Here is a 23,203-nt window from a genome sequence, read left to right on the forward strand (position 1 = left end):
ATCATTTGTAAGTCAGTCCGCTTTTGCGACTTGACCCACCATATTAATACAAATCAGTGGACGTAGGACTTGCTACCTTAGCATCCGAACCACTTTAAAAGCTCTCATTGCATTTATTTCGTATTAATAATCCATAATCACATGTGTTTCTTGACCAATCAACGTTGCGCACGTGTCGATTAGTTGGTGTTAGAATCTCGCATCAACAGTTTGGCGCTAGAAGGAGGGCCTGATTTAGTGTTTATCCTTCATCAGGAGAATCTTCAACCTACTGGTCCTACAGCAACAAATGGCCCGCCAATCTGAACCTGAGCAAGCCAACAGCGCGTCGAAGGAGTCCCCTTGACCCAAGGGGATACCCCCTCCAGGGTACTTCCAATTTCACAAAATGCTGCGGGGGATATCCCGGCAGCTTCGCAGCTTGACCCCGACATCAGAAGCTACCTGGAGAGGTTCGATAATACTCTCCAGACGGTCAACCAGAGATTGGACCGTTTGGACCAAGGCATGTCATCTACAACAGCTGGGGCGGTGCAACCGCCAAAGACGCCTGCAGGTCGCGCGAAAGCGCGGCAAAGGGCAATAGCTCGTGCCGCGAGCACTGCAGCGCGTAGACGTAAGGGTAAGCAAGTGGCAAAAGGTAAGCCTACGGGCTCCCAAAGACCAGCGAGCACAAATCGTGCCCCGAGCAGGGTGCCAGAAAAGCTGAGACTTGGCGAAAAAGTAAATCCTGAGCTGTCCCATGCCAAGTCGCAGGCGAACCCAAGCAAAAATATCGGGCGCGATAATTCCTATCACCGCCAGCAGAACGATCCCGATCGTTATCATGCGGGTGGCCCCCACACCTCGCGGGGCGGTTCGTACCACCGCGAGGGTCGTGAAAATGCCCCACGCAATCCATCGCCTTCACACTCCTCTAGCCAGCGTGTGTCGAGTGCGGTCGGAAATGCCGGCCGAGGCGAAGAGGAATCTGACCTCCGGACTTTCCTGAACCGTAATCGCGAAGGCCAGACTCGCATGGGTGAAAGCAACCCTTAATTGGGTCCGTTACCACAAATTGAGGAGCTACAGCGAGCTCTGGAGAGGTTAAGGGAGCCGCAAAACGAACAGGCCCAGGTCGCCTCTGCATCCCCATTCTCTCCCGAAGTGCTAGCTGCTCCACTCCCACCAGGGTTCAGAATACCCGACATGCGACTGTTTGATGGGAACCATGACCCGCAGGATCATTTGTATGAGTTCAACGACCTGATGGAGCTCCACCAGGTTTCAGACCTTGCAAAATGCCGTTGTTTGGCCGTGACGCTCACTTCTCACGCCAAGCGGTGGTTAAGGTCGCTCCCAGCGGGGTCGATCAATTCGTGGCCTCAGATGAGCATGACGTTCCTACGGCATTTCCAAGCAAATCGGAAGTTTTCGATGCCTTTGAGCTACCTCAGCAACATAAGGCAAGAAAGAGACGAATCCCTACAATCTTACATCGACCGTTTCCACAGGGAACTCAACAAGGTGGCTCACGCTCCAGAAAAGTCCATCCGAACACTTATAATAGCTAGAGTTCGCTCGCAAACCGACCTGTGGAAAGAACTGCAGGCTGAGGACGATGTTTCCCTCACCAGATTTTACAACCTTGCAGAAAAATATCTCCGAATAAAGAATTCATTGGCGGCACTCCGCCATCGCGATCACGGCACTTCGAGCAGTATGTCTGGTCGGGGAGAAAATAGGAGAGCTGATCGCAAAGGAGACATTGATGATCAGCGAAAAGGGAAAAAACCCCGCTACGAGCACAAAAAGTCCTACGCTCTTGTTCCTCGTCGCGACCGGCATAGAGTTAAATACACTCCGCTGAATGTGTCCATATCTACAATCCTTGACAAATCCGAGGAGGCCCCTGCTCGGTGAGCCGGAACCAATGAAAACTCCTGCTACGGTCAGAAACAGCAAAAAATACTGCCGTTACCATCGGGATAACGGGCATCACACTGATGAATGTCGAGCCCTAAAGCAGGCAATCGAAGAGCTCATTAAAAAATGGCACTTCAAGGAGTATATTGATGACTCTCCAAAAGAGAGCCAAGGGGAGCAAAAGAAAAAGCGTCGTGATCGCAGCGGATACAGTAGCGTTAATATAATCTTTGGAGGCCCACACCTCGCGGGAAACACGCGAGGAGTGTAGGAAAGGTATGCTCGCGAAGCATATCACGACCCGATTAGAGTAATGAACACTTTGCAGCGATCACAAAAGGATCGAAAGGAGGAGCCGATCACCTTCTGCGAAAGGGAAGCAGCTCGCTTGCACCATCCTCATGAGGACGCCCTGGTGATCACGCCCCTGATAGGGTGCCATAATGTCTGCAGAATGCTTGTGGACAACGGAAGCACTATGAACATCCTATTCAAGACCGCTTTCGATAGAATGAACCTAGACGAGGCCGACCTGAAGCCCACCTCGATACCTCTTTATGGTTTTACAGGGGGCCATTTGATCCCCAAAGGAACGATCCAGCTACCAGTCACGCTCGGTGACTACGACGAGGTGACTAGGGTTACCAAATTTTTGGTCGTGGACTGCCCATCGGCCTTTAATGGAATCTTGGGGCCTCTGTTGAGAAGCTTCAAGGCAGTCACTTCCATATATCACCTCAAGATAAAGTTCCCCACTCCAACGGGGATCGTAGAAGTGAGCGGATCGCAAAGCGCATCTCGCAAATGCTACGTAAAAGCGGTGCAGATGGCAGACAAGGGAAAGGGCATTTCGCGATGTGTGCCTCGCCAAGCTATGGCGATCAGCCGGATCGAGCCACAGCCTGGTCCAGCGGAGGATAACATAGATCCGCGAATCCAGAAAATCCCTCCTAGCGGCCCGGTTGAGGATCTGTCCGAAATTTCGGTTGATCCAAAATAGCTGAGCCGAGCGTTGAGGATTGGAAGCTGTCTCAACCCTCAGCTCGCCTCCGAGCTGATAAGCTTCTTAAGGGAAAACATTGACGTGTTTGCCTGGTCGCATGCAGATATGGTCGAGATCAGCCCGGACATTATTTGCCATTCATTAAACGTCAGCAGTGAAGCCAAACCGGTTCGCCAGAAAAAAAGAGCGATGGATCCGGAGCGGTACACTGCACTAAAATCAGAAGTGGAGAACCTCCTCCGAAATGGGTCCATCCGAGAGGCGCTATACTTGACCTGGGTTGCCAACCCGGTTCTGGTAAAGAAGCCAAACGGCAAATGGCGGACCTGCGTTGATTTCAGCGACCTCAACAAGGCTTGCCCGAAAGACAGCTTCCCTCTACCGAGGATCGACCAACTCGTTGATGCCACCTCAGGGCACGAGCTGCTAAGCTTCATGGATATGTACTCGGGATACAATCAAATCCCGATGTATGGGCCAAACGAGGAGCATACGTCCTTCATTACGGACCAGGGGCTATACTATTACAAAGTCATGCCTTTTGGCCTCAAGAATGCGGGCGCGACCCATCAGAGGTTGGTCAACCGAATGTTCTCCGATCAGATCGGGAAGACAATGGAGGTCTATGTGGACGACATGCTGGTCAAATCCCAGGTCGCCTCAGAGCACATTGCACATCTCTCCGAGATGTTTGACATCCTCCGACTATACAGAATAAAGTTGAACCCTCTCAAGTGTTCGTTCGGGGTATCGTCAGGAAAGTTCCTGGGGTATATGGTTAATCAGCGAGGCATAGAAATAAACCCCGAGAAGATTCAAGCCCTACTCGATATGAAGAGCCCGACCAGCAAGAAGCAGGTCATGAGTCTAAATGGGCGGATAGCGGCACTTAGTCGCTTCATATCAAGGCTAACAGACCGCTGCTTACCATTCTTCAATGTTCTAAAGGCGAACAAGAAATTCGAATGGACTCCCGAATGCGAACAAGCATTCCAGAGTATAAAAGAACACCTAGGGAAGCCACCTCTCCTCTCTAAGCCTCTTCCATAGGAAATCCTGCTTATCTACCTGTCCTTCTCTCAGTTCGCGGTCAGTGCAGCTTTAGTTCGGGAAGAGGAAAAGGTTCAGTGGCCAGTGTATTATGTAAGCAAGCGTCTATCGGATGTCGAGATGCGATATCCAGAAATGGAGCGACTAGCCTTTGCTCTGCTGATCGCGTCCAGAAAGCTGCGACCTTACTTCCATGCCCATACAATCAACGTAATGACTAATTACCCCCTCAGGCAGGTCCTCCAGAAACCAGAAGCCTCGGGTAAACTGCTCAAATGGGCCATGGAATTGAGCCAGTTCGACCTGAAGTACAAGCCCAGATCGACCATTAAAGGGCAAGCTGTTGCAGACTTCATCTCAGAATTTTCCTATCTCCCGAGCGAGCAACAGTCTAGCGAAGTCGTGCAGGAAAGTATTCAGAACCTGTCGACCTGGAACCTCTACGTCGACAGGTCATTAAACAGGAAAAGATCCGGTGCGGGTCTTCTCCTTGTAAGCCCTGAAGGGGCTCGAATTCATGGTATTCTCCGGTTCGGATTTAAGGCGACCAACAATGAGGCAGAGTATGAAGCCCTGCTCGCCGGGTTGCAACTTGCCAAAGAAATGGGTGCAACCGCGATCAGCATTTACAGCGACTCCATGCTGGTCGTCAACCAAATTTTAGGGGAATACCAAGCCAAAGAAGAGAACATGGTCCGCTACCTGAAAGAGGCTAAGACCGCTCTTGGGTCGTTTAAACACTTCGAAATCACTCAGATCTCCAGAGATAGCAACTCTATAGCGGACGCCCTAGCAAAGATATCCTCGTCGTTGGACTCAGACGCTCCAGACAACATTCCTGTTCGTTTCGTGGATGCTCCAACTATCAGCTCAACCGAACAGACCGTAAATATAACTCAATCAGATTCTTGGATGACTCCCATTTTCCAATACCTCAAGGATGGGACCTTGCCAGACGACAAGGTCGAGGCAAGGGTCCTGTGAGCAAGATCTGCTCGTTACACACTCATCGAGGACCAGCTGTATAGGAGAGGATTCAGTGCCCCTCTCCTCCGATGTGTAACCAGTGAAGAAGCAGACTACATCATGAGGGAAATTCACGAAGGGATCTGCGGTATTCACACAGCTACTCGATCTCTTGCGAACAAGGTTGTTCGTTAGGGATATTATTGGCCCCGGATCCAAGAAGATACGCACAGTTTTGTTAAGAAATGTGACAAGTGCCAGCGGTTCGCGAACATTCTGCGAGGCCCCCTCGCACGAGCTGATAACGATGCTAGTCCCTGGCCATTTTCCATGTGGGGGATCGACCTTATCGGTCCTATGCCAGTTGGAAAAGGAGGGGTCAAGTATGTCGTGGTCGTGGTAGATTATTTCACGAAATGGGTGGAAGCCGAACCGCTGGCCGCGATCACGACCAGAAAGCTGAAAGACTTCGTTTTCAAGAACATAGTGTGCCGCTACGGAATTCCTCACACCCTTATCTCGGATAATGGAAAGCAATTTGATAACGAGGAGTTCAAGCAGTTCTGCGACGAGCTGGGCATCCATAAAAAATTCGCCTCAGTCGCCAGACCGCAAGCAAATGGCCAAGTTGAAGCTGTCAACAAGACCATCAAGCACACTCTAAAGGCCAAACTTGGGGCAGCCAAAGGAAATTAGGCTGATGATCTCCCCGAAGTCTTATGGGCATACAGGACAACTCCAAGAACCTCCACCTCAAAAACCCCTTTTTCGCTAGCCTATGGCTGCGAAGCAATGATTCCTGTAGAGGTGGGAACTGGTTCTCTTCGGAGACTTGTACGACGAGGTTGAAAACGAAGCACTTATGAGGGCAAGTTTGAATCTCGTTGAAGAGCACCGCAGCAAGGCTTCGCTAAGGATAGTAGCCTACCAGCAGCGGGCAAAGAGGTTTTTTTATTCAAAGGTCAAGCGAAGAGATTTCCAGGTCGGGGACCTTGTGCTAAAGGAAGTTCTCCTTGGGACTAGAGAGCCAAGTGCAGGGGTACTAGGACCTAACTGGGAAGGACCGTACCGGGTCGACAAGGTGATCAGACCGGGGACTTACCATCTCAAAAGATTGAACGGTTCCAAAGTACCCCGAGCTTGGAATGCCGAGCACCTCCGGCCATACTATCAGTAATCCCGAACTTAGCTCTCAAATTAGTTTTTGTTAGTTTCCTCTTTGATGTAAAGTATTATTTTGTTCGCTGAAACAGTTCGCATGTATTCTGTTCTCGTGTAAGAATTTGTATGTAATATTGCCATGTAAAACTGAATTGTAAACTGTGCTTAGGTATGAAAAAGTGAACAGCAATTGAAAGCAAAATGTATTTTCATTTATGTACAAACAAAAATTAAGACCCAATCTCAATGGAGTCAGACTCGTTACATTATGGCTGGTCGGGGGGATCCTTCGAAGCAGAACCAGAGCCCTTTGCCTGGTCGGATTGTCGGGTGGCTGCTGCTGCTTGATCATCTTCCTCCGCCAGAATCCGCAAGGTCTCTTGCCACCCTTCCGAGAGGTCAGAAATATCCAGATCTAGGTTCTTTGATCGCAGGGAATAAATAGACCCGATTGCCCAGTCGGCGGCCTTATCCTCGATCTCCTCTGACTGGATCCGCATTTCTTCAGTCAGTGAAGTGATTTTTTTCCCGACTCTCCTGGAGTTCGGCCTCAAGAGCTTGCCTCTCCTTTTGAGAGGCCTCTCTTTCTTGTTCAGCTTGCTGAGCCGATATGGAGGTCGTCTGGATCTCCTGGTCCTTCTCTCTGACCTCCTTAGAGAGCCTAGCGGTTGTCCTTTGAAGCTCCTTCACTTCCTCCGCACGTCGTTCAAGCTCCGCCTTTTGGAAGTCCACTGTTCGCAAAGCAACATCCTTTTGGTTCAGATACCTGTTCGCCGCTTCGAATGCTTGCGTCCTTTCTACTTTGACGGACTCCAGGCTTTGGTTGAGCTTCGTGACCTCCTCCTTTAGGTCGCTTGCCCCCTTTGCGGCCCCCAGCCGAGTCTTCTCCATAGACATCCTCATCGCAAGCAAAGCCTGCGAGCAAGAAGTGAATTGGAATAAAAACGGTGGACAAGCTTTAAGTACAGTTTGTTTACCTTGCTTAGATGCTGGAACGACGTAGTCATCAGGTCGTCGCCCGTATCAGCGAACTCATCATATGACTCCGATAGCCCACACTCGAGCAGAGAATAGACTATCGGTTGCAAGTATTCGGGCAGGCTCCCCAGTGAGTCCAGCACCGGTGCGTCCTTTGCCCTGTCGGCAGCGATCGCCTCGCCCACAGGTTCCTTGCCCGACCTCCTTGAGTCCTGTTGCAACCTCAAGGGTTCTTCCTCAGACTCGGTCTCTGACTCATCGACCTGAATCTACTTCCTCTTCTTCGACCTCTGGGCTGGAGCCTTCTGCCTTGGGCAAGCAGATGGTGCCTGAGCGACCTGTTCTGTCCTGGTCGCTTCTTGCATAGGACAGGGCTGGGAAGGCGCGGTTGTTCGCACCAGTTGTGTTGCAATGGGACGAGCAGCTTCGGTCGCTCTCTCTCTCTCCTCGATCGAGGGAAGATGAACGGTGCTCGACGAGGTTGCTCAGACTCTTTCGGAGGCATAGTTGCTACATGCCAGTACATTAGTAAACAAAATTATTCTGCGACCAGAAGGGAATCAGTGTACTTACCTTCTAGGGGCTCTAAAGACGCGTTGTTACTGATAAAACCGTACTTCCGCAAGTTCGCGGTTGTCATGAGCTTTCTCGCGTCCCGGCTTTCCTCAGGAAGGACTCCAAAAGACATGAGCCTGTCCAGGTCGTCAAGTAGGTCTTGGCTGGTCATTCTATTAACTGCAAAAGAAGGAAGGTCGTTATGATAAAGCATGCGAACAGACAATGAACCTAGCGAAGAAGAACCTACTTGGTTTCTGAAAGCGGCAGTAGCCGTCATAGCAGAAAAAGAAGAATTTTGTCTCGTAGGCCCCCACGTTGCTGCGATAGCTATGTATCCCATCGGCGATGGTAGGTCGCCGGGACAAGTAATACGAATCCTTGTCCCTGCTCTTTTTAAGATAGTAGGCAATACCGAGTTCCACCGCGTTGGCTCGCCCAAGCCGCTCTCGCAGCACGCAATGTACATCGCAATGGCGATGACATACGCGTTTGGCGTCAGCTGCATCGGTGCGATCCCGAAGTGATCCAGGACCGACCTGATGAAAGGATGGAAGGGAATCATCCCTCCACCCTTGAAGATCTCTTCGGAGATCGCAGCAAGGCCATTGGAAGGATGCTGTGACGACCGGGTGTTGTCGAGGAACACCTCTGCGCGGACGTCGTACTACTTTTTAATCCTATCGAACTCTTCTCGGGTGAGAACCGAGAAGACGTCAAGGGATGCGTCTGCGGGAAAGTCCCGCGAGGACGAGCTGGTTCCTTCCTTGGGTCTGGACGTTGACGGTTCCATTCCAGAGTCTGCAACACCGACAGACACGGTCATTTTAGCCTTCGCATGTTGCCCCGTGCGGTGACATGGGACAAATTCCTTAAACCCTAACAATAACTCGAGCTGCCATCCATGGCTCGAATCCAACGACAGCGTCGCATCTCTGGTGAAACACCAGGAGACGCAACGCCATTGCCCACCAACCAAACAAAAAAAAAAAAGAGGAGAAAAAGGATCTTACCTTCTGGGACGCGTGACCAAGGCCGAATCTTGTTTCAGATATCTGAGAGGCGCCAATAGGAAAAGAAGAACTTCCGGTTTGCAAAGGCTTGTCACTCGAGGCAAAAGGGATTTTGGTGGTATCATCTGAAAAATGTGAGCTTTTATATGGACTGCAAATCGACGGTTACCACTTCTCGGAACCGAAACGACAGCCTTCTCTCTCTCTCTCCGCATTAAATGCGCCCCGCGTCACATTAAATGCCGTGATGAGGGTCGTCGTTTCAAATGTGTCGTGTAATTAATGCTGTCAAAACGACGCCGGGTCAGCACACAACGCATTTAATGCGCCTGCCAGACGCTTTAACACGTGCAGAGAGCCTGACAGCGCAGAAATAGGTTCATTGAATCTCCAACCCTAAGGCACAGAAAGGAACGTCCGGCGACTCCAGGTCGCTAGGATGATGATTGTCAGGTCGTTTGGGCAAAATTTGTGCGAGGTCGTGTTCGCAAAAGGCCCTGTCCCGAGCTTCTTCCATTCAGGTCGAAATTGCCAGAACCTCCAATCGCAGCATGACTTAGTTTCCAAGGTTCGATCCTCAAACCTTAAAAACTAGGGGACTTCTGTTATGCCTGGGAAAACAAGGGTTGACGTGGAAAGTCACGTGATGAAGCGTGACCTGCTCCCGTCAGAACGGTAAGCGCGCGACAGGCCTGCCAAATGCCATGGAGCTCCCACGTGTCCATTTCCCTGCTCCAAATCACGTGAAATCAGCTTGGGAAGTGGGCAATGGGACATAAAGCCGGATTATGTCCTGACATTCACACCAACCCAAGGATTTAATGATGATTACACGCATTTAACTCGATATAAAAAGAGGAAGACCCCTTCATTAGGGGATTCGGCCATTTTACACTTGGAACTCTCTCTCTCTAAAAACTTTGTATTTACTTTTCCCAATCATTTGTAAGTCAATCCGCTTTTGCGACCTGACCCACCATATTAATACAAATCAGTGGATGTAGGACTTGCTACCTTAGCATCCGAACCACTTTAAAAGCTCTCATTGCATTTATTTCGTATTATCTATCCATAATCACGTGTGTTTCTTGACCAATCAATGTTGTGCACGTGTCGATTAGTTGGTGTTAGAATCTCGCATCAACAAATTGTATTATTCTTGTTAATGTAGGAGTTGTCTTTGTTTGTGACAAGCATTAGTACTAGAATTTCTAGTTTGAGTAGAATTAGGGTTTGGCTCTTATATAAAAGAGTGTATTTTGTCAATTTATTATTATGTAGAGAGGGTGGTTAGCAAATAGTTAACATAGCAGTTATCAGTTTTTCTAATTCTCTATTAGTTACAAATAGTTAACATAGCAGTTATCAACCAGTCAATCTTGAAGTCTGATGATTCAAGGATATTTATAACTAATGAAGACCCCTTTGATGGGCGGTCTCTTACAGCTATTCAGCAGTCGACTTCGAAACCTGACGCTGTTTGAGGTATTAAGTATTCGACTCCTAGTCCTAGTGGCAAAAACTATTTAGAGGAGCTGGCTCTTGAAGTCATCAAGCAATTAAACTAAAATCCCAGTAATGAAAATTTGAAAATGTGTTACAACGTTTATGTTATGGCAATTTAATCGTCTTTCTATTACAAAATATTATATATAAGAGATTATTATCTCTTATGTCTTTCAATTGAATGATGTTTTATTTTGATAAGTCTCTATTTGTTTTGATAAAAGAACATCAGTTTAGGGGATTTTTCCTCACGATAACAAAAATGTTAAATGGAGATAAGCTTAGAAAATGAGAAACCACGAGTTATAAAAACCAAACTATCAATAAATGTGCAATTGAAAAGAATTCCGTACTTACATCAAGTCTTCATATGATAAAAACAAGTAGCCTCTTGATCAATTCAATTGAGAATAGTTATCTTTCTATTCTATTCGAGTGGTGATATTGAACTATTTCTAAACTTTTCATTAAAAAATAAACCCGTTTTGCTTAAGAATTATTTTTTCCTCTTTTACCGCTAGACTAACTCCTTGGGATTATAATTATTCGCTTTTTGATGATAGTATTTCATCTACAGTCTATAAGATGATCTTAGAGTAATATTGAAACTTTTAAGGGCTTGTTTGGCTTATTATTTTTATTTGTATTTTGAAATCGATTTTCGCAATAGCGTTTGGCTTATTATTCAAACAATAGGACTTTGAAAATTTGATCCTGACAGTTTTGACTTTTACAATTTGCAACTTTAATTTTCTCAGCTTTTTCTTTATTAACTGTTAAGTTTGCAGTTCTTCTTCTCTCTCATTTGTATTTCATTTTGTCAGTTTTTCTTCACTGCATTTGTGTGTCATTTTCTCAGTTTTCTTCACTGCATTTGTGTTTCATTTTCTCAGTTTTCTTCATACCGTGAACCACCCCATACCATCAGATCTGTCACACATTTACCATGAACCACCCACCACCGTGAACCATATCGTAATTGTTAATAGAGTATACATGTAATAACGATTGTAAGGGTTGATAATTAGTACTTTTGTCATATATGTATTAATGTGATGTTTTTAAACAGTTGGATTAGTACTTGAAATTAATATGAGTTTTTGTTTTTTAATATATACGGGTGACAAAATTACCAATAAAATATTTAGTATTATTAAAATGTAACTTGATAAGCTATATATATAATAATACATTATTTTAACAAAATGCAATAAAATATTATATTAATAAATCACTTATAAAAAAATATATTAATCAAATATTCAACACAAATATCAAGGTCAAAATACTCTACCAAACACATATTCTTTAAATCATATTCTCGTAATCATAACCCTATCCAACTATCCAATACTATCCCTAAAATCCTATCCAAAATAATAAATCAAACGCACCCTAAATTATGCAAACAAGTAAATTTATTCCATGTGAAATCTTTTAATTGAAAAAGCCCCAAACACAAATTGGCTTGTAATATAAAAGGATTGTTTTCCGTGTCTTAGAGTTTAGGGTTTAGGTCTTTTTGACTTAAATTAAGTCATTCACTGAGTTTTCCAAAATATCCTTGGGTGCGTTTGGTTTATTATTTTGGATAGAATTTTGGGGATAGTTGGATAGGGTTATGATTACGAAAATAGGATTTTTAAAATATGTGTTTGGTAGAGTATTTTGACCTTCATATTTGTGTTGAATATTTGATTAATATATTTTTTTATAAATGATTTATTAATATAATATTTTATTGCATTTCGTTAAAATAAAAACCCAATTGAAACAAAAACCCAATTAAAACAATTCTGTGCCAATTGTCGAAAAAAATAAAAACCCAATTAAAACAAAAACCCATCCATGCGCATTCACAATCCATTCACGCCAAACAAAGAAAAAACGCAAAACAGCATCCCCTTGTACACAGATCTGAGGTGGGTTTGATCCAGATCGGGGTGTGGGTTTGATCTAGATCGGGGTGTGGGTTTGATCCAGATCGGGGTGTGGGTTTGCGGCAGATCCGGTCACGGTGACAGTGGGTTTGTGTGTGATCGGTGTGGGTTGGTATGCGACAGATCGGGTGACGGTGACGGTGTGATCGGGGTGGGTTGGTTTGCGGTAGATCGGGCCACGGTCACGGTGGGGTTGTGTGTGCTCGGGGTGTGGGTTTACGACAGATCGGGTAACGGTGGGTGCGTTTGTGATAGATCGGATCACCGTGGGTGCGTTTGCGGTTGATCGAGTCACCGTGGGTGTGTTTGTCACAGATCGGGTCACGGTGGGGTTCTAAGGATCAGATCGGGTCAGGGTGGGTGGGTTTGCGATAGATCGGGTCACCGTGGGTGCGTTTGCGATAGATCGGGTCACAGTGGCGTTGTAAGGATCAAATCGGGTCACGGTGGGTTTGTGTGTGACAGATCGAGTCACGATGGGTTCATGGTTGGGGATCTGAGGTGGGATCACGGTGGGTTTGTGACAGAGGGATTTGCGGGTTCACGGTGGGTTCACGTTGGGTTAGGATGTGGGTTTGTGACAGAAGGCATTGCGGGTTCACAGTGAGAAGTGAAGCACTGAAGCTGGTACTGGATACTAGAAAGTGAAATGGTGGTAATGCAAACTAGGAAGTGAACCACTGAACCTGGTAATGGATTATCAGAAACTGAAATGGTGGTGATGGATACTGAGAAAGTGAAGCACTGAAAACGGCAATGCCAACTGAGAAGTGAAGCACGAAGCTGGTGATGGATATGAGAAAGTGAAGCAGTGAAGCAGTGAAGATGCAGTGAAAAAAAAAAAACAAATTGTAACGGTCAAAAAAAAAATTGTCAGGATTGAATTATCAGGACAGGATTCTGTAAATAATAAAACAAACACTATCTGTAAAATCCGGTCCAAAATATGAATAAAAATACTTAGCCAAACGCACCCCTTGATATTGAATAAATGGTTGGGTGAATGAGAATGTTAACGGAGGAATTCCATAAAATCATTTTTTCATCACAATACTCCAAACATTCAATTCAATAGATGAAATATTTTAATGAGCAAATGACATGTTCCCACCCAAGGTTCGGTTAATGTATAAGTTCCCACACCTGGTTTAGTAAATTTTAGAATGCCACCCTTAAATTAACTTTGTTATTGATTTTTGAGTTCTAAAGAATGCTATTATCAAATTACCCTTGACAAATAAATTAATAAATTACTTTTCACCCTCAAATTAGTAAAATTGGAACTAAATCAACTTACTTTCAAATTTATTTCAATAACACTCTCTTCTTCAATATTCCTCTTCTCTTTTTCCTTCTCTCTTCTCCACCTCTTTCTCTCTTCACTTTTCTCTATCTTTCTCCTATCCAAATGTCAGCAGCGGCCAAATCTGGCAGCTAGATCTAGCTACCGCCTCCTCTTTCTCTCTTCTCTCTTCTCTTTCTCATTTCCTTTTCTCCACGATAGATCTGGGTTGGATTATACGGATTGTTGCTGCAACAGTTTTGGCTGCTACCGCAAATCTGGGTTTTTCTGTCGCAGGGTTGCAATCGATAGATTTCAAACTTGCAGGGATTGTTGGGATATTTGTCAAGGGTGCTTGTGGAAGAAATTTGAAATATAGAGGGTTATGTTAAAATTTTTATTTTCATATCAGATTTAATACAATACAAATGACCATTTTACCCTTTAACCGTTATATTAAACGACTTTTTGTTAATTTAAAAGTGAAAATTTGGAATTTATGAAACCAGGTGGAAACTTATAGATTCACCAAACCTTGGGTGGTTACATGTCGTTTACTCTCTTTTAATAGATTACGAAAAATCATAAAATTGGAACAGTTAAGTATTGATTTGGAATGAGGAGGACACAGAAGTCATTGTAATATAAGAATCTGAATATAATTAAATAAATAGTTATTTTAAATCTAAAATTATTCATAAGAAAAAGTTTTAAGTGGGTTCATATAACGTGAGTCACATCAGTTGAGGCCCGAGTCAATTGCAGAATCTGAAGCCCAGTTTTCTTTTAGCTAGCATATTCCTGGAGTCCTGGACTGACACGTTTTTGCTTGTCTAAACTTTGAACTTTGAAGTAAAAAGAAAAAGAAAATATAAATATTACAGGTTTAATTACAGCCCTACTAATCATCAATTTTGATCAACTTCCAGCACCAACAGTATTACCATATAAATATCCAATTTCTCAAATTAATTGAAGAAATTAACATTAATCTTGTTGTTAGATATATATTTCTGCATGATTTGGATAGAAGATATGTTATAACATCAACTCTGATTGGTCCAATTCCAATAATAAGAAATTTTATTTTGTAACTAACTTTTGAATACAAGAAACAAACCGAATTCTATAAATTACTATATACATTCTGGACTTAAACAGTTAAGTCAATGGTCGTCGGTGATCTACTTTAGTTAGGGACGAGTTTAGAACATTCTAAATTGAAGGGATCTGTTTAACATTATACGATAACATGGTTAAAATATCGGGGCTAAAAGTAAGTCTGATTCTTAAAACCACTTCGAACCGGGTAAAAGGAGAGAAAGTGAGAAACCGACCCGGACCAGTCGTAGCAGAGCGAGCGACACTGCGACACAGAGAGAGAGAGAGAGAGAGAGCGTTGCAGAAAATTTAAGCCAAAAAAGAAGAAAGAAAAAAGAAAAATCGTGTCTCTGCTTCTAATAGATTGAAAAAAGAATGGGAAGCTCGTCGAAGGAGGACACAGCCAGCGACGGTGACACCTCCAGCAGGGAAACGCCTTCCCCCGATTCCAGCCTCTTCTCCGAGGGCGAGCGAGTCCTCGCTTATCATGGCCCTCGCATCTACGAAGCCAAGGCATTTCTTTTTTTAATTTTCTCTTTCTTTTTCCATCTGCCTTTTAATTCTTAAGATAAGCTCATTTTCTTACTTTTCTGTCTTGTTGCTTTATTTATTCTCTAATAGTTCTTTTGATTCTTTCTTAAAGTTTAACGTTTTGATTAGTGAAATTAGGGTTTATTGTGTTAGTGTGTTTGTTGTCATCAATTTTACTTAATTGAGTCATAGTTGCTGTAATAAATTTAATGGGGGTTTTTGGTTTTGGAGTTACTGATAATGTGAATGGAAAGTTTCAATTTTTATTTTGCTTTTAGTCTAAATAGGTGATGTGATGTAAAAAGTTCTTGTTTTGCGATGACCGTGAGAACACAATATGTTTTCATTAAGTTGGGAAAGTGAGATATTGTACTTGCTGTTGTGCTTCAATATCCTGTTGGATGGAGAAATGAAAGAAATATCCATAGACATAATTAAGCCTGTTTTATAAGGTGACTTTGGTTTGATGTTGGTAAAGATGATGTGTTGTTTCACATTGGTGCAATGCAGAATTTTTCAATGTCAAATCTGTTTTACGATTAACTTCTGCTCTTCATGTATTAATGTAGGAATTCTGCTCTTCATGTATTAATGTAGGAATTACTAATTCTGTCAAAATAGTAATGTAGTACTTTTTTATTCAAGTGGTTCTTGTTTGACTTACTGTGCATTTATGTTTTAGGTTCAAAAGGCTGAGTTGCGAAAGAAAGAGTGGAGATACTATGTTCACTATCTTGTGAGTCTGCCCGTCTCTCTGTCTCATTTCTTTCTCCTTAAGAAATTACTTCATATCATGTTTTTGTATTTTCTTGGGGAATTCCTTTAAGTTACAGCAGTTTGTATTTTAGCTTTTTAATCTAAATGTTTGAACCACTGACTATGGTGGGTGAACAAAGTTTACCTCATTACAATATTAAATGATAAAGAATTTGTTGTTTTGCAGGGTTGGAATAAAAAGTGAGTATGCCTTCTGCTGTATTCTCCTGGCTATACGTTTCGAGTTTGATTTGTTATCTTAATGACATACAAAGTGCTGGTATTTTAGGTCTTTTCCTCTTTTTCTTTCTTACTGTACCACAATATTTAGTACTCTAGTCATCTAATTCAGATTGCACTCCCCGAAATGTGGCATGATGTTTGAACAAAGCACAGAATTTGATTACTTGGTATTCTGTTAGTTCCTTTCAATGAAATAACTTAAACTAGACGCCATAATAAATATTGTCTCTCGAGTGGTGGAAGAAATATAGTTTATTAACAGTCAACACAAATTGGGATTATGTAATGTATTTTTTTAATGTGACTATTTTATATAAAAAATGCTTTCTCAATAATGAAGTTTTTGGCAACTAATATTCTGAGTCTAAGAAAAAAATATCTTGATACCTTGCAAATCAAACCAAAATGACTATTTATATTAAAGTAGGATGCTCAACTATTTATATTAACCATGCTTTCATATGTCTTTTTTAATGGAGAGTCCAGTCACACTTGTTTTTTTATTTCAACGTTTGAGCAATTTGCAAATTTTATACTGTCAGTTGGGCCTATGAGATTGATACCTTGTAAATTGAACATTGTATTGATTTTATGGACTTGGGGAGGGTTATGTTCGCATGGACATTTTTAGAATATGTTGTTGGACATATTCAGCCCTTTTTAAACTTTTGTTGGAGATGCTTGTGATCTGGACAAGAGTCTATTCTTTGTGGATTGCACAACAATGAAACATTTTATTTGAGGAAAAATCTTTTCACAGAGAGAGAATGGGGAAGTGTGCATTTATTAATATTTATCAACCTTTTCAAAAAGGGATACAGAAATCATATAAATGGCTTGGAAATCTTGCCAACAGTTGGGACGAATGGGTTGGCGCGGACCGGCTATTGAAACATACTGAAGAGAATTTAATGAAGCAGCAAGCTCTCCAAAAAAAACAGGGTGTTGACAAGAGTTCAAAGTCTGGACGTTCTGCTCATTCAAAGCAAAAAGGTTCAACTGGTTAGCTCATCTCATTTTATATTTTAACTTATTCACTTATGAATGCAGAAAGTCTTAAAAGCTTGAATATCAGCTCTTCATTATATGTAAGCGTTTTTATGTGGGTGTTTCTGCGTACAGTATCCTTAGGCAAGCATAATCTTAGCCTTCTCCGACCCCCGAAAAGTCTTTTTTCTTTGTTTTTTTTTTTTTTTTTTTTGGAATTAGGTTTACTGGTTCAGGGTAGTATGCAGTGAATATTCCCAAGGCATACTGGACCATTGTTGGCTGTATGCACAAAATTGACAATGAATTTTCATATTTATATTATTATGTTTCTCCAATGTGTGCTTAGATGTTCTTAGGATCACTTCTCTTTCATGTTTAATATTTTCCCAAATCCCCTTTAGGGGTTTTGGGGTACTTAAATTGATTTTGTCAACATTGGATGCTAATTGATTGTGATTCCTGTGAGGCTTAATCTTTTGGTTCCAGATTATTGTCCTTAGAATCTAGAGTATAACCAGGATTCAAGTATAGAGAAACCAGTAGAAGTCTTTTTTCCTCAAATCATGATCTAGAATTAGGAGTCTGCATGGTAATGAGATTTCTTAAACTCAATCTTGATAATGGCTTCTTCAAACAGGTATTTAATGCAGTTATCCATAAATATTATAGGTATAATTAATACTGTTTAGGTCTCTTGTAAATAAAAGTACCTTCTTTTAGGATTTTGAGAGTTAAAGGTTCACCTTGAACCTTTTGGTTATGGCTTTTGCCGTATGATATTGTGGAGACTGTTTCTGAATAGGCCAATTACAGTCCAGCAAGTGGAGGACTAGAAGAGCATTGGTGATTTAAACATTAACCACAACAATGGAAGGGGTGATGTGAACATTCCTGTTGAATGACGGCTAATGAGTTTATAGCTGTTCTAAATGATTGCCTTAATGAATTCATCAGGATTTGGAGCCCTTTTATCTTGTTAAAAGTTAAATTCAATCGCAGAGTCTAAGTTCATCTTTTATGCATTATGTTCTAGACAAAAGGCATAACTGACAATTCTTTTCGTTCATATGGAAGTTTTTTTTAACTCTTGACTCATTGGGAATTTCAAGTGTTTGACAAATTAATTATAAATGCCCTTTTACCACCCTATTGACTACTGATTTTACTTCTGATTTATAGATGCAAAGGTGGATAAAGATGACCTGAAGAGCAATGGTATTTATTATCTTTATCAATTATCTATTTTTCTTTTTTGATCCTCCTTCTAGATGTGATAGTTTTTCGTTTTTTAAATTATCACCAGTATCATTCATTAGAGTTATTACTGGGCTTCTTTCTGTTGAAATTTTTATTGCCTTATAGTGTGTTTGTTTTTGTGGTAAAAGCGATTGCCAGCCCTTTATATTTACATGATGCTGTTCTTACTGTACCTGATATTTGTCATTGCTTTATCCAGTAACTTTTAGTTCCCTATATTGTGATTTTTAAAGTTATGTCAAGTGCTTGGTCATCCTGTATATAACAGAAATGGAAACATTATCATACATGGTATCTGGTAATTATATTCCATCATTTTTCAACAGTTGCACAAGTCCTTTTGAAAATTTAGGAATGCCATTGTGAAAAACATCAAAAATGATTGCCTGCTGTCAATGGGATTTCTTGCAGCAGTACAATTTTTTCTCCTAAATGCAATGTGAACAAACTTAAAAATTGAAATTTCATGTGATTCACAAACAGAGCTACCTACCTCTTTTGCCCTTCAAGTTGTGTAGTACATCTTACAACATTTTAAAAATAATATATGTTTTAAAGGGCATTGAAATTCATGCTATATAACATATGTCAATATTTATTGCAGTGGCAAAAGGGAAGAAGCGAAAGAGTGACTCGGGTGTAGAGGTCTGGTTTGTATATAACTAAACATAATACTTGAATAGTTGTCTTTTCTTAGATCAAAAGAACATTTGTCTTTCTGTTGAATCACCTGCTATCCCACTTGGTTGCTTCCTATATATTATAAGTCCCCTCTGATATGTGCATATAGACTTAGTGTGTTTTAAATCTAATTAATGGGTTTCACAATAACAATAGAGAGAAGATATTGGTGATGAGGAGCAGAGATGCAATTTCCTAGTTTGAGACCTCATTTTCTTGCTTTCACTAATATGTTTTTTCTAATATATTCTTCAAATCTGGAGAAAATTGCACATGCACACATGACTGCTTCATTTGGAAAGTTATATGCATTCCTAATATTCCTTATAAGGTTCTAACATTGGCTCCTTTAAATATTGTTGTGCAACATGTGGTTTACATCATTAGAAGGATAATCTATCTTTAGAAAGGTTGATCAAGATACAAATTCCTTCAGCCTTAAAGAAGCAGCTTGTTGATGATTGGGAATTTGTTACTCAGCAGGATCAGGTATATTTGTTATGAACTGTTGGAATGCTATTTTTATATCAACGATGCGTGGATAAGATTTTAGTTTAAATAGAGTAAATTTATCATCATGCTTTGGCTGTTTTCACGAAGATATTCCTTCTTCTTTTCTTGGGAAATTTGAAGGATGAGATGTTTTCATGCAATTCAATATTTGCCAGTCCACTTCTAAGTGGAAGCGTAACTGGTGAATAAGCCTTGAAACCATAGCGTCCCCCTGACATTGACCACATTCTGTTTGGTGTTTACTTTGCCATTAAATTTCATTCAAGCTAATCATAATGCTTGGACTGCAACCATAGATTTTTACCCCATTGCTCATATGGAGATCCATCATATGTGCTTCATATAAATATTTATTTAGTCAGTGTCTCTGATGAATTTATCAATTTGTTCTTTTTCTTCCAATGTTAGTTGAGAGCTTGCAAGTTAATTTAACCAGTGAGTTCTGCTAACTTTATTGTAATTTATTGGGGTTTGCAAGCCATGAAAATCAATAATCTGTAGACCTTTCTACTTTTGTACCTTTTAATTATTTTTTGTAGAATGTAGGATTATGAATATGTATTATTATCTAAAATTTTATGTGTATGCCATTTAACTATCATTTTTCATTTTTTTTTTTCCATTATAGAGTATGGTTTTATGTACATCTATTATGTGTGATTATACGGTGTTTACAATAATCATCTAAAATAATGTTATGAACATGTGTGAAGCAAAGCAGTGATTTTAAATCCCGGGATGTAGGTTATATAGTCATTATTATGGTGCTCTGCTTTGATGGGTTGACAGTTGAATATATCTTTAAAAATATAATAAATTTTTTCGGGTCAGACATATTTAGGGGAGCTTATATAAAGTTTTGGATTGCTATATATGTGTGTTTGTGCCCATCATAAGATAATTCTTTCCTTCTGCAGCTTGTTAAACTTCCACGTTCACCCAATGTTGATGAGATTTTGACAAAGTACATTCAATACCGAACAAAGAAGGACGGCTTGTAAGTTTTACTTCTAAGTCCATATCTTTAGCATTATTTTCTTTTTATGTATATGCTTGTCATGTGAACTTTTGTTGCTTTCTACCTTACATTAACTGTAACATGAATTTATTACATTTGTTCTGTTATCATTATGTGATTAAGGTAATTCTCTTCTATCTTGCTGAATCAGATTGAAAAGTGTTGATCTCTTTAACTTTAATAATGAGCAGAAGTGTCATAGTTTTCTACTAAATATTTGTAATTGTAGGTTTGTGTATTGACTGTTTGAAAGTGTACTCATTAGGAATGAGAGTGGTTGTAAAAATTTAATTTGTCAGTCAGAATGTGAAAAAATCAACTTGGGTCATAAATTAAGATGATATTTTTAATTACCAACTACTTGAGAGGAGTTTAGCTCCTACTTTGTTCACTCTCAGAAGCAGAAACATTTGGATGCTAAACACATGATTGTGCTCTGTGGTGCCATGCTCACATATATTCTTCATGCTCTCTTGCTGTTACATCTGTAAATTACTTCCAGTGGAGATTGTGAGTTTTGAAGAAATTGTGAATTTACGTTAAGTTAGGCTGTATTGAATAAATTGAAATCCTATTGTTACGTCAATTACCATTTGAAATTCCTAAGATCGCAGTTGTAATGGTGACATGTACATATTTTTCTTGGATACAGGATGGTTGATACAGTTGCGGAAATCATGAGAGGCATTCGGCTTTACTTTGACAAAGCGTTGCCTGCGATGCTTCTTTACAAAAAAGAACGTGAACAGTATCATGATGTAGTCATAGATAATGTTTCCCCATCTACCATATATGGTGCTGAACATTTGTTACGCCTCTTTGGTATGCCCATTCATAAGTGCTAGTCGATTTGAACCTTCACTGTTGGTTTGTTTTAATAAAATGTCATAAAATACGCTTTTTACATAGTATTTTTTTATGAAATAGTATTTTTTTATGAAAACTTTAGTATTAGATTGCTCTATTTAATTATGTATTTGTTTTGCAATTATCTATTGAAGTTTGGTTGAGCTGTATGCAAATTTATTCTCCCCCTTTCAGATTTTAAACTGGAGATGATCTACATAAAACTTTAATATTCATGTATTATCTTTCTATATAGTGCATAAACTTTGAACGTTTGTTTAGTGTATTTTTACTTGTTCTTTTTTGTGTTTGCAGTTAAGTTGCCAGAGCTATTGGCATATGTTAACATTGAAGATGAAACTCTGACCCGCATGCAGCAGAAATTGACTGACTTTCTCAAGTATGAACTCAATCCCTACTTGTTATGTTCTTGAACTTTTAGAGAAATTTAAATTGCTCAAAGTATGATTACTTTAGTGTTTGAAAAATCTGCGCTCCAAAAATGCTTTGCCTGAGAAATAATCATCTTCGATGTCAAGCAGGTGGCTGCAGAAGAATCAAAGTACTTATTTTCTTTCTACCTATGATGGATCTAGTGTTTCTGATGATAATGCCAAAGGAAAAGATGACTGATGGATCTACGAAAACGCTCTGCTATCTTCATTGTAATAATTGACGTCAGTAGATGGTGTTGCCACTGAGTTTCATGACAACCTTAGCATGATAGTCTTTTGCTTCAACAATCCTAGAAGGCAGCATCCAATTGTTGTAACACTACTAGCATTTTGTTACCTTTTGGTTTCTTTCAGGTAGGTGGCTGAGTGATGTCAATTCAAGACTTGTTTTTGTACAATGAAGACAGTTAATTGTAATTGCTCTGTTCATGATATGCATTTCTCGATTTCAATTCAAACCTTGAAGAATGTTCCTTTTCTTTGCACTGCTGCTTTCATGACAGAATTGTGCCAGGCTCTGTCGTTAATGTTGATGGTTTATTGAATGTAAAATGAATAATCTTCAATACACAATCATTGTTTTAAAACCCGGACCGGAAGGCAATCCACATCACTGTCCGGGTCAACTGGTCCAATCGGTTAGACTGGTCGGTTGGACCAGTGATGTTAGCACAGCCAAAACAAAATATATATTTTTTTTTTGAAAATTTCAGAATATCAACTTAGTTACTACCTAATTCAAACTCAATAACAATCCCAATTTAACTACAATCCAGAGTCCCCAAACATCATCCATTACAAATTAAGTCTCCAAACATCATCCATTACAAATTAAATAATAAAATACATAATAATTAATAACAAAACCGCAAGTGTCTTTTACATACAAATTCAAACATCATCAAAGCAATAGATTCATATAAAAAAAATAAAAAATAAAAATAAAAGAGTGGAAATATCTTTACAAAAGAGAGAGGCGTCGTTTTCGTCGATTTTGAGTAGGAGAAGTGTTGTCATCGTCGATTCCAGCGATATTTCCAAAAGAGAGAGGCGTTGTCTTTCTTCGATTTTGAGTAGGAGAAGTGTTGTCATCGTTGATTCCAGTGAAGGAGGGAGGCGTCGTCGTCGTGCAAGGGAGAAGGGAGGTGCATCATCGCCAAAATCCAGCGAGTGAGATGCTGCCTTCGTCGAGCAAGGGAGAAGGGAGGTGTTGCCATCGTCAAGTGACGCAATCCAGCGAGGGAGGTGCTGCCATCGTCGAGCAAGGGAGAAGGGAGGTGCATCGTCACCGAAATCCAGTGAGGGAGGTGTTGCCGTCGTCGAGCAAGGGAGAAGGGAAGTGCGTTATTGTCGAAATCCAACGAGGGAGGTGCTGTCGTCGTCAAGCAAGGGTCCAAGGGAGAGTAGAGTTGAGAGATTGAATCAAGACTGAGTGCAGTTATCTGAGAAGGGA

General features: G+C 41.0%; 1 protein-coding gene across 3 annotated transcripts; it reads left to right on the top strand.

Annotated features, from left to right (window-relative positions):
- Positions 1–14,672: 14,672 nt before the first annotated feature.
- Positions 14,673–22,275, top strand: LOC116111598 (protein MRG1). Of its 3 annotated transcripts, none has more exons than XM_031397762.1 (11): positions 14,673–14,973; positions 15,674–15,727; positions 15,935–15,948; positions 16,804–16,992; positions 18,160–18,195; positions 18,842–18,882; positions 19,306–19,407; positions 20,349–20,428; positions 21,102–21,271; positions 21,611–21,695; positions 21,838–22,275. In XM_031397762.1, the coding sequence occupies exons 1-11, from the start codon at positions 14,948–14,950 to the stop codon at positions 21,926–21,928; spliced, it is 888 nt and encodes a 295-aa protein (XP_031253622.1). In that variant the 5' UTR covers positions 14,673–14,947; the 3' UTR covers positions 21,929–22,275. The 3 variants fall into 3 exon arrangements, with proteins under 3 accessions (XP_031253622.1, XP_031253620.1, XP_031253621.1); XM_031397760.1 differs by having other exon boundaries at positions 16,847–16,992; positions 21,838–22,274; XM_031397761.1 differs by having other exon boundaries at positions 16,847–16,983; positions 21,838–22,272.
- The last annotated feature ends 928 nt before the right edge of the window (positions 22,276–23,203 follow it).

The sequence above is a fragment of the Pistacia vera genome, unplaced genomic scaffold (genome assembly GCF_008641045.1).
Source record: "Pistacia vera cultivar Batoury unplaced genomic scaffold, PisVer_v2 Contig645, whole genome shotgun sequence".
Taxonomy (NCBI): Eukaryota; Viridiplantae; Streptophyta; class Magnoliopsida; order Sapindales; family Anacardiaceae; genus Pistacia; species Pistacia vera.

What these genes read in the sequence shown, in the direction of transcription:
- LOC116111598 (XM_031397760.1), top strand. Translation starts at nt 14,836, where the DNA reads ATGGGAAGCTCGTCGAAGGAGGACACAGCCAGCGACGGTGACACCTCC. An exon ending in TTGTTACTCAGCAGGATCAG is followed by an intron (nt 19,408 to 20,348) that starts GTATATTTGTTA and finishes TTCCTTCTGCAG; the next exon opens with CTTGTTAAACTTCCACGTTC. An exon ending in CGAACAAAGAAGGACGGCTT is followed by an intron (nt 20,429 to 21,101) that starts GTAAGTTTTACT and finishes TCTTGGATACAG; the next exon opens with GATGGTTGATACAGTTGCGG.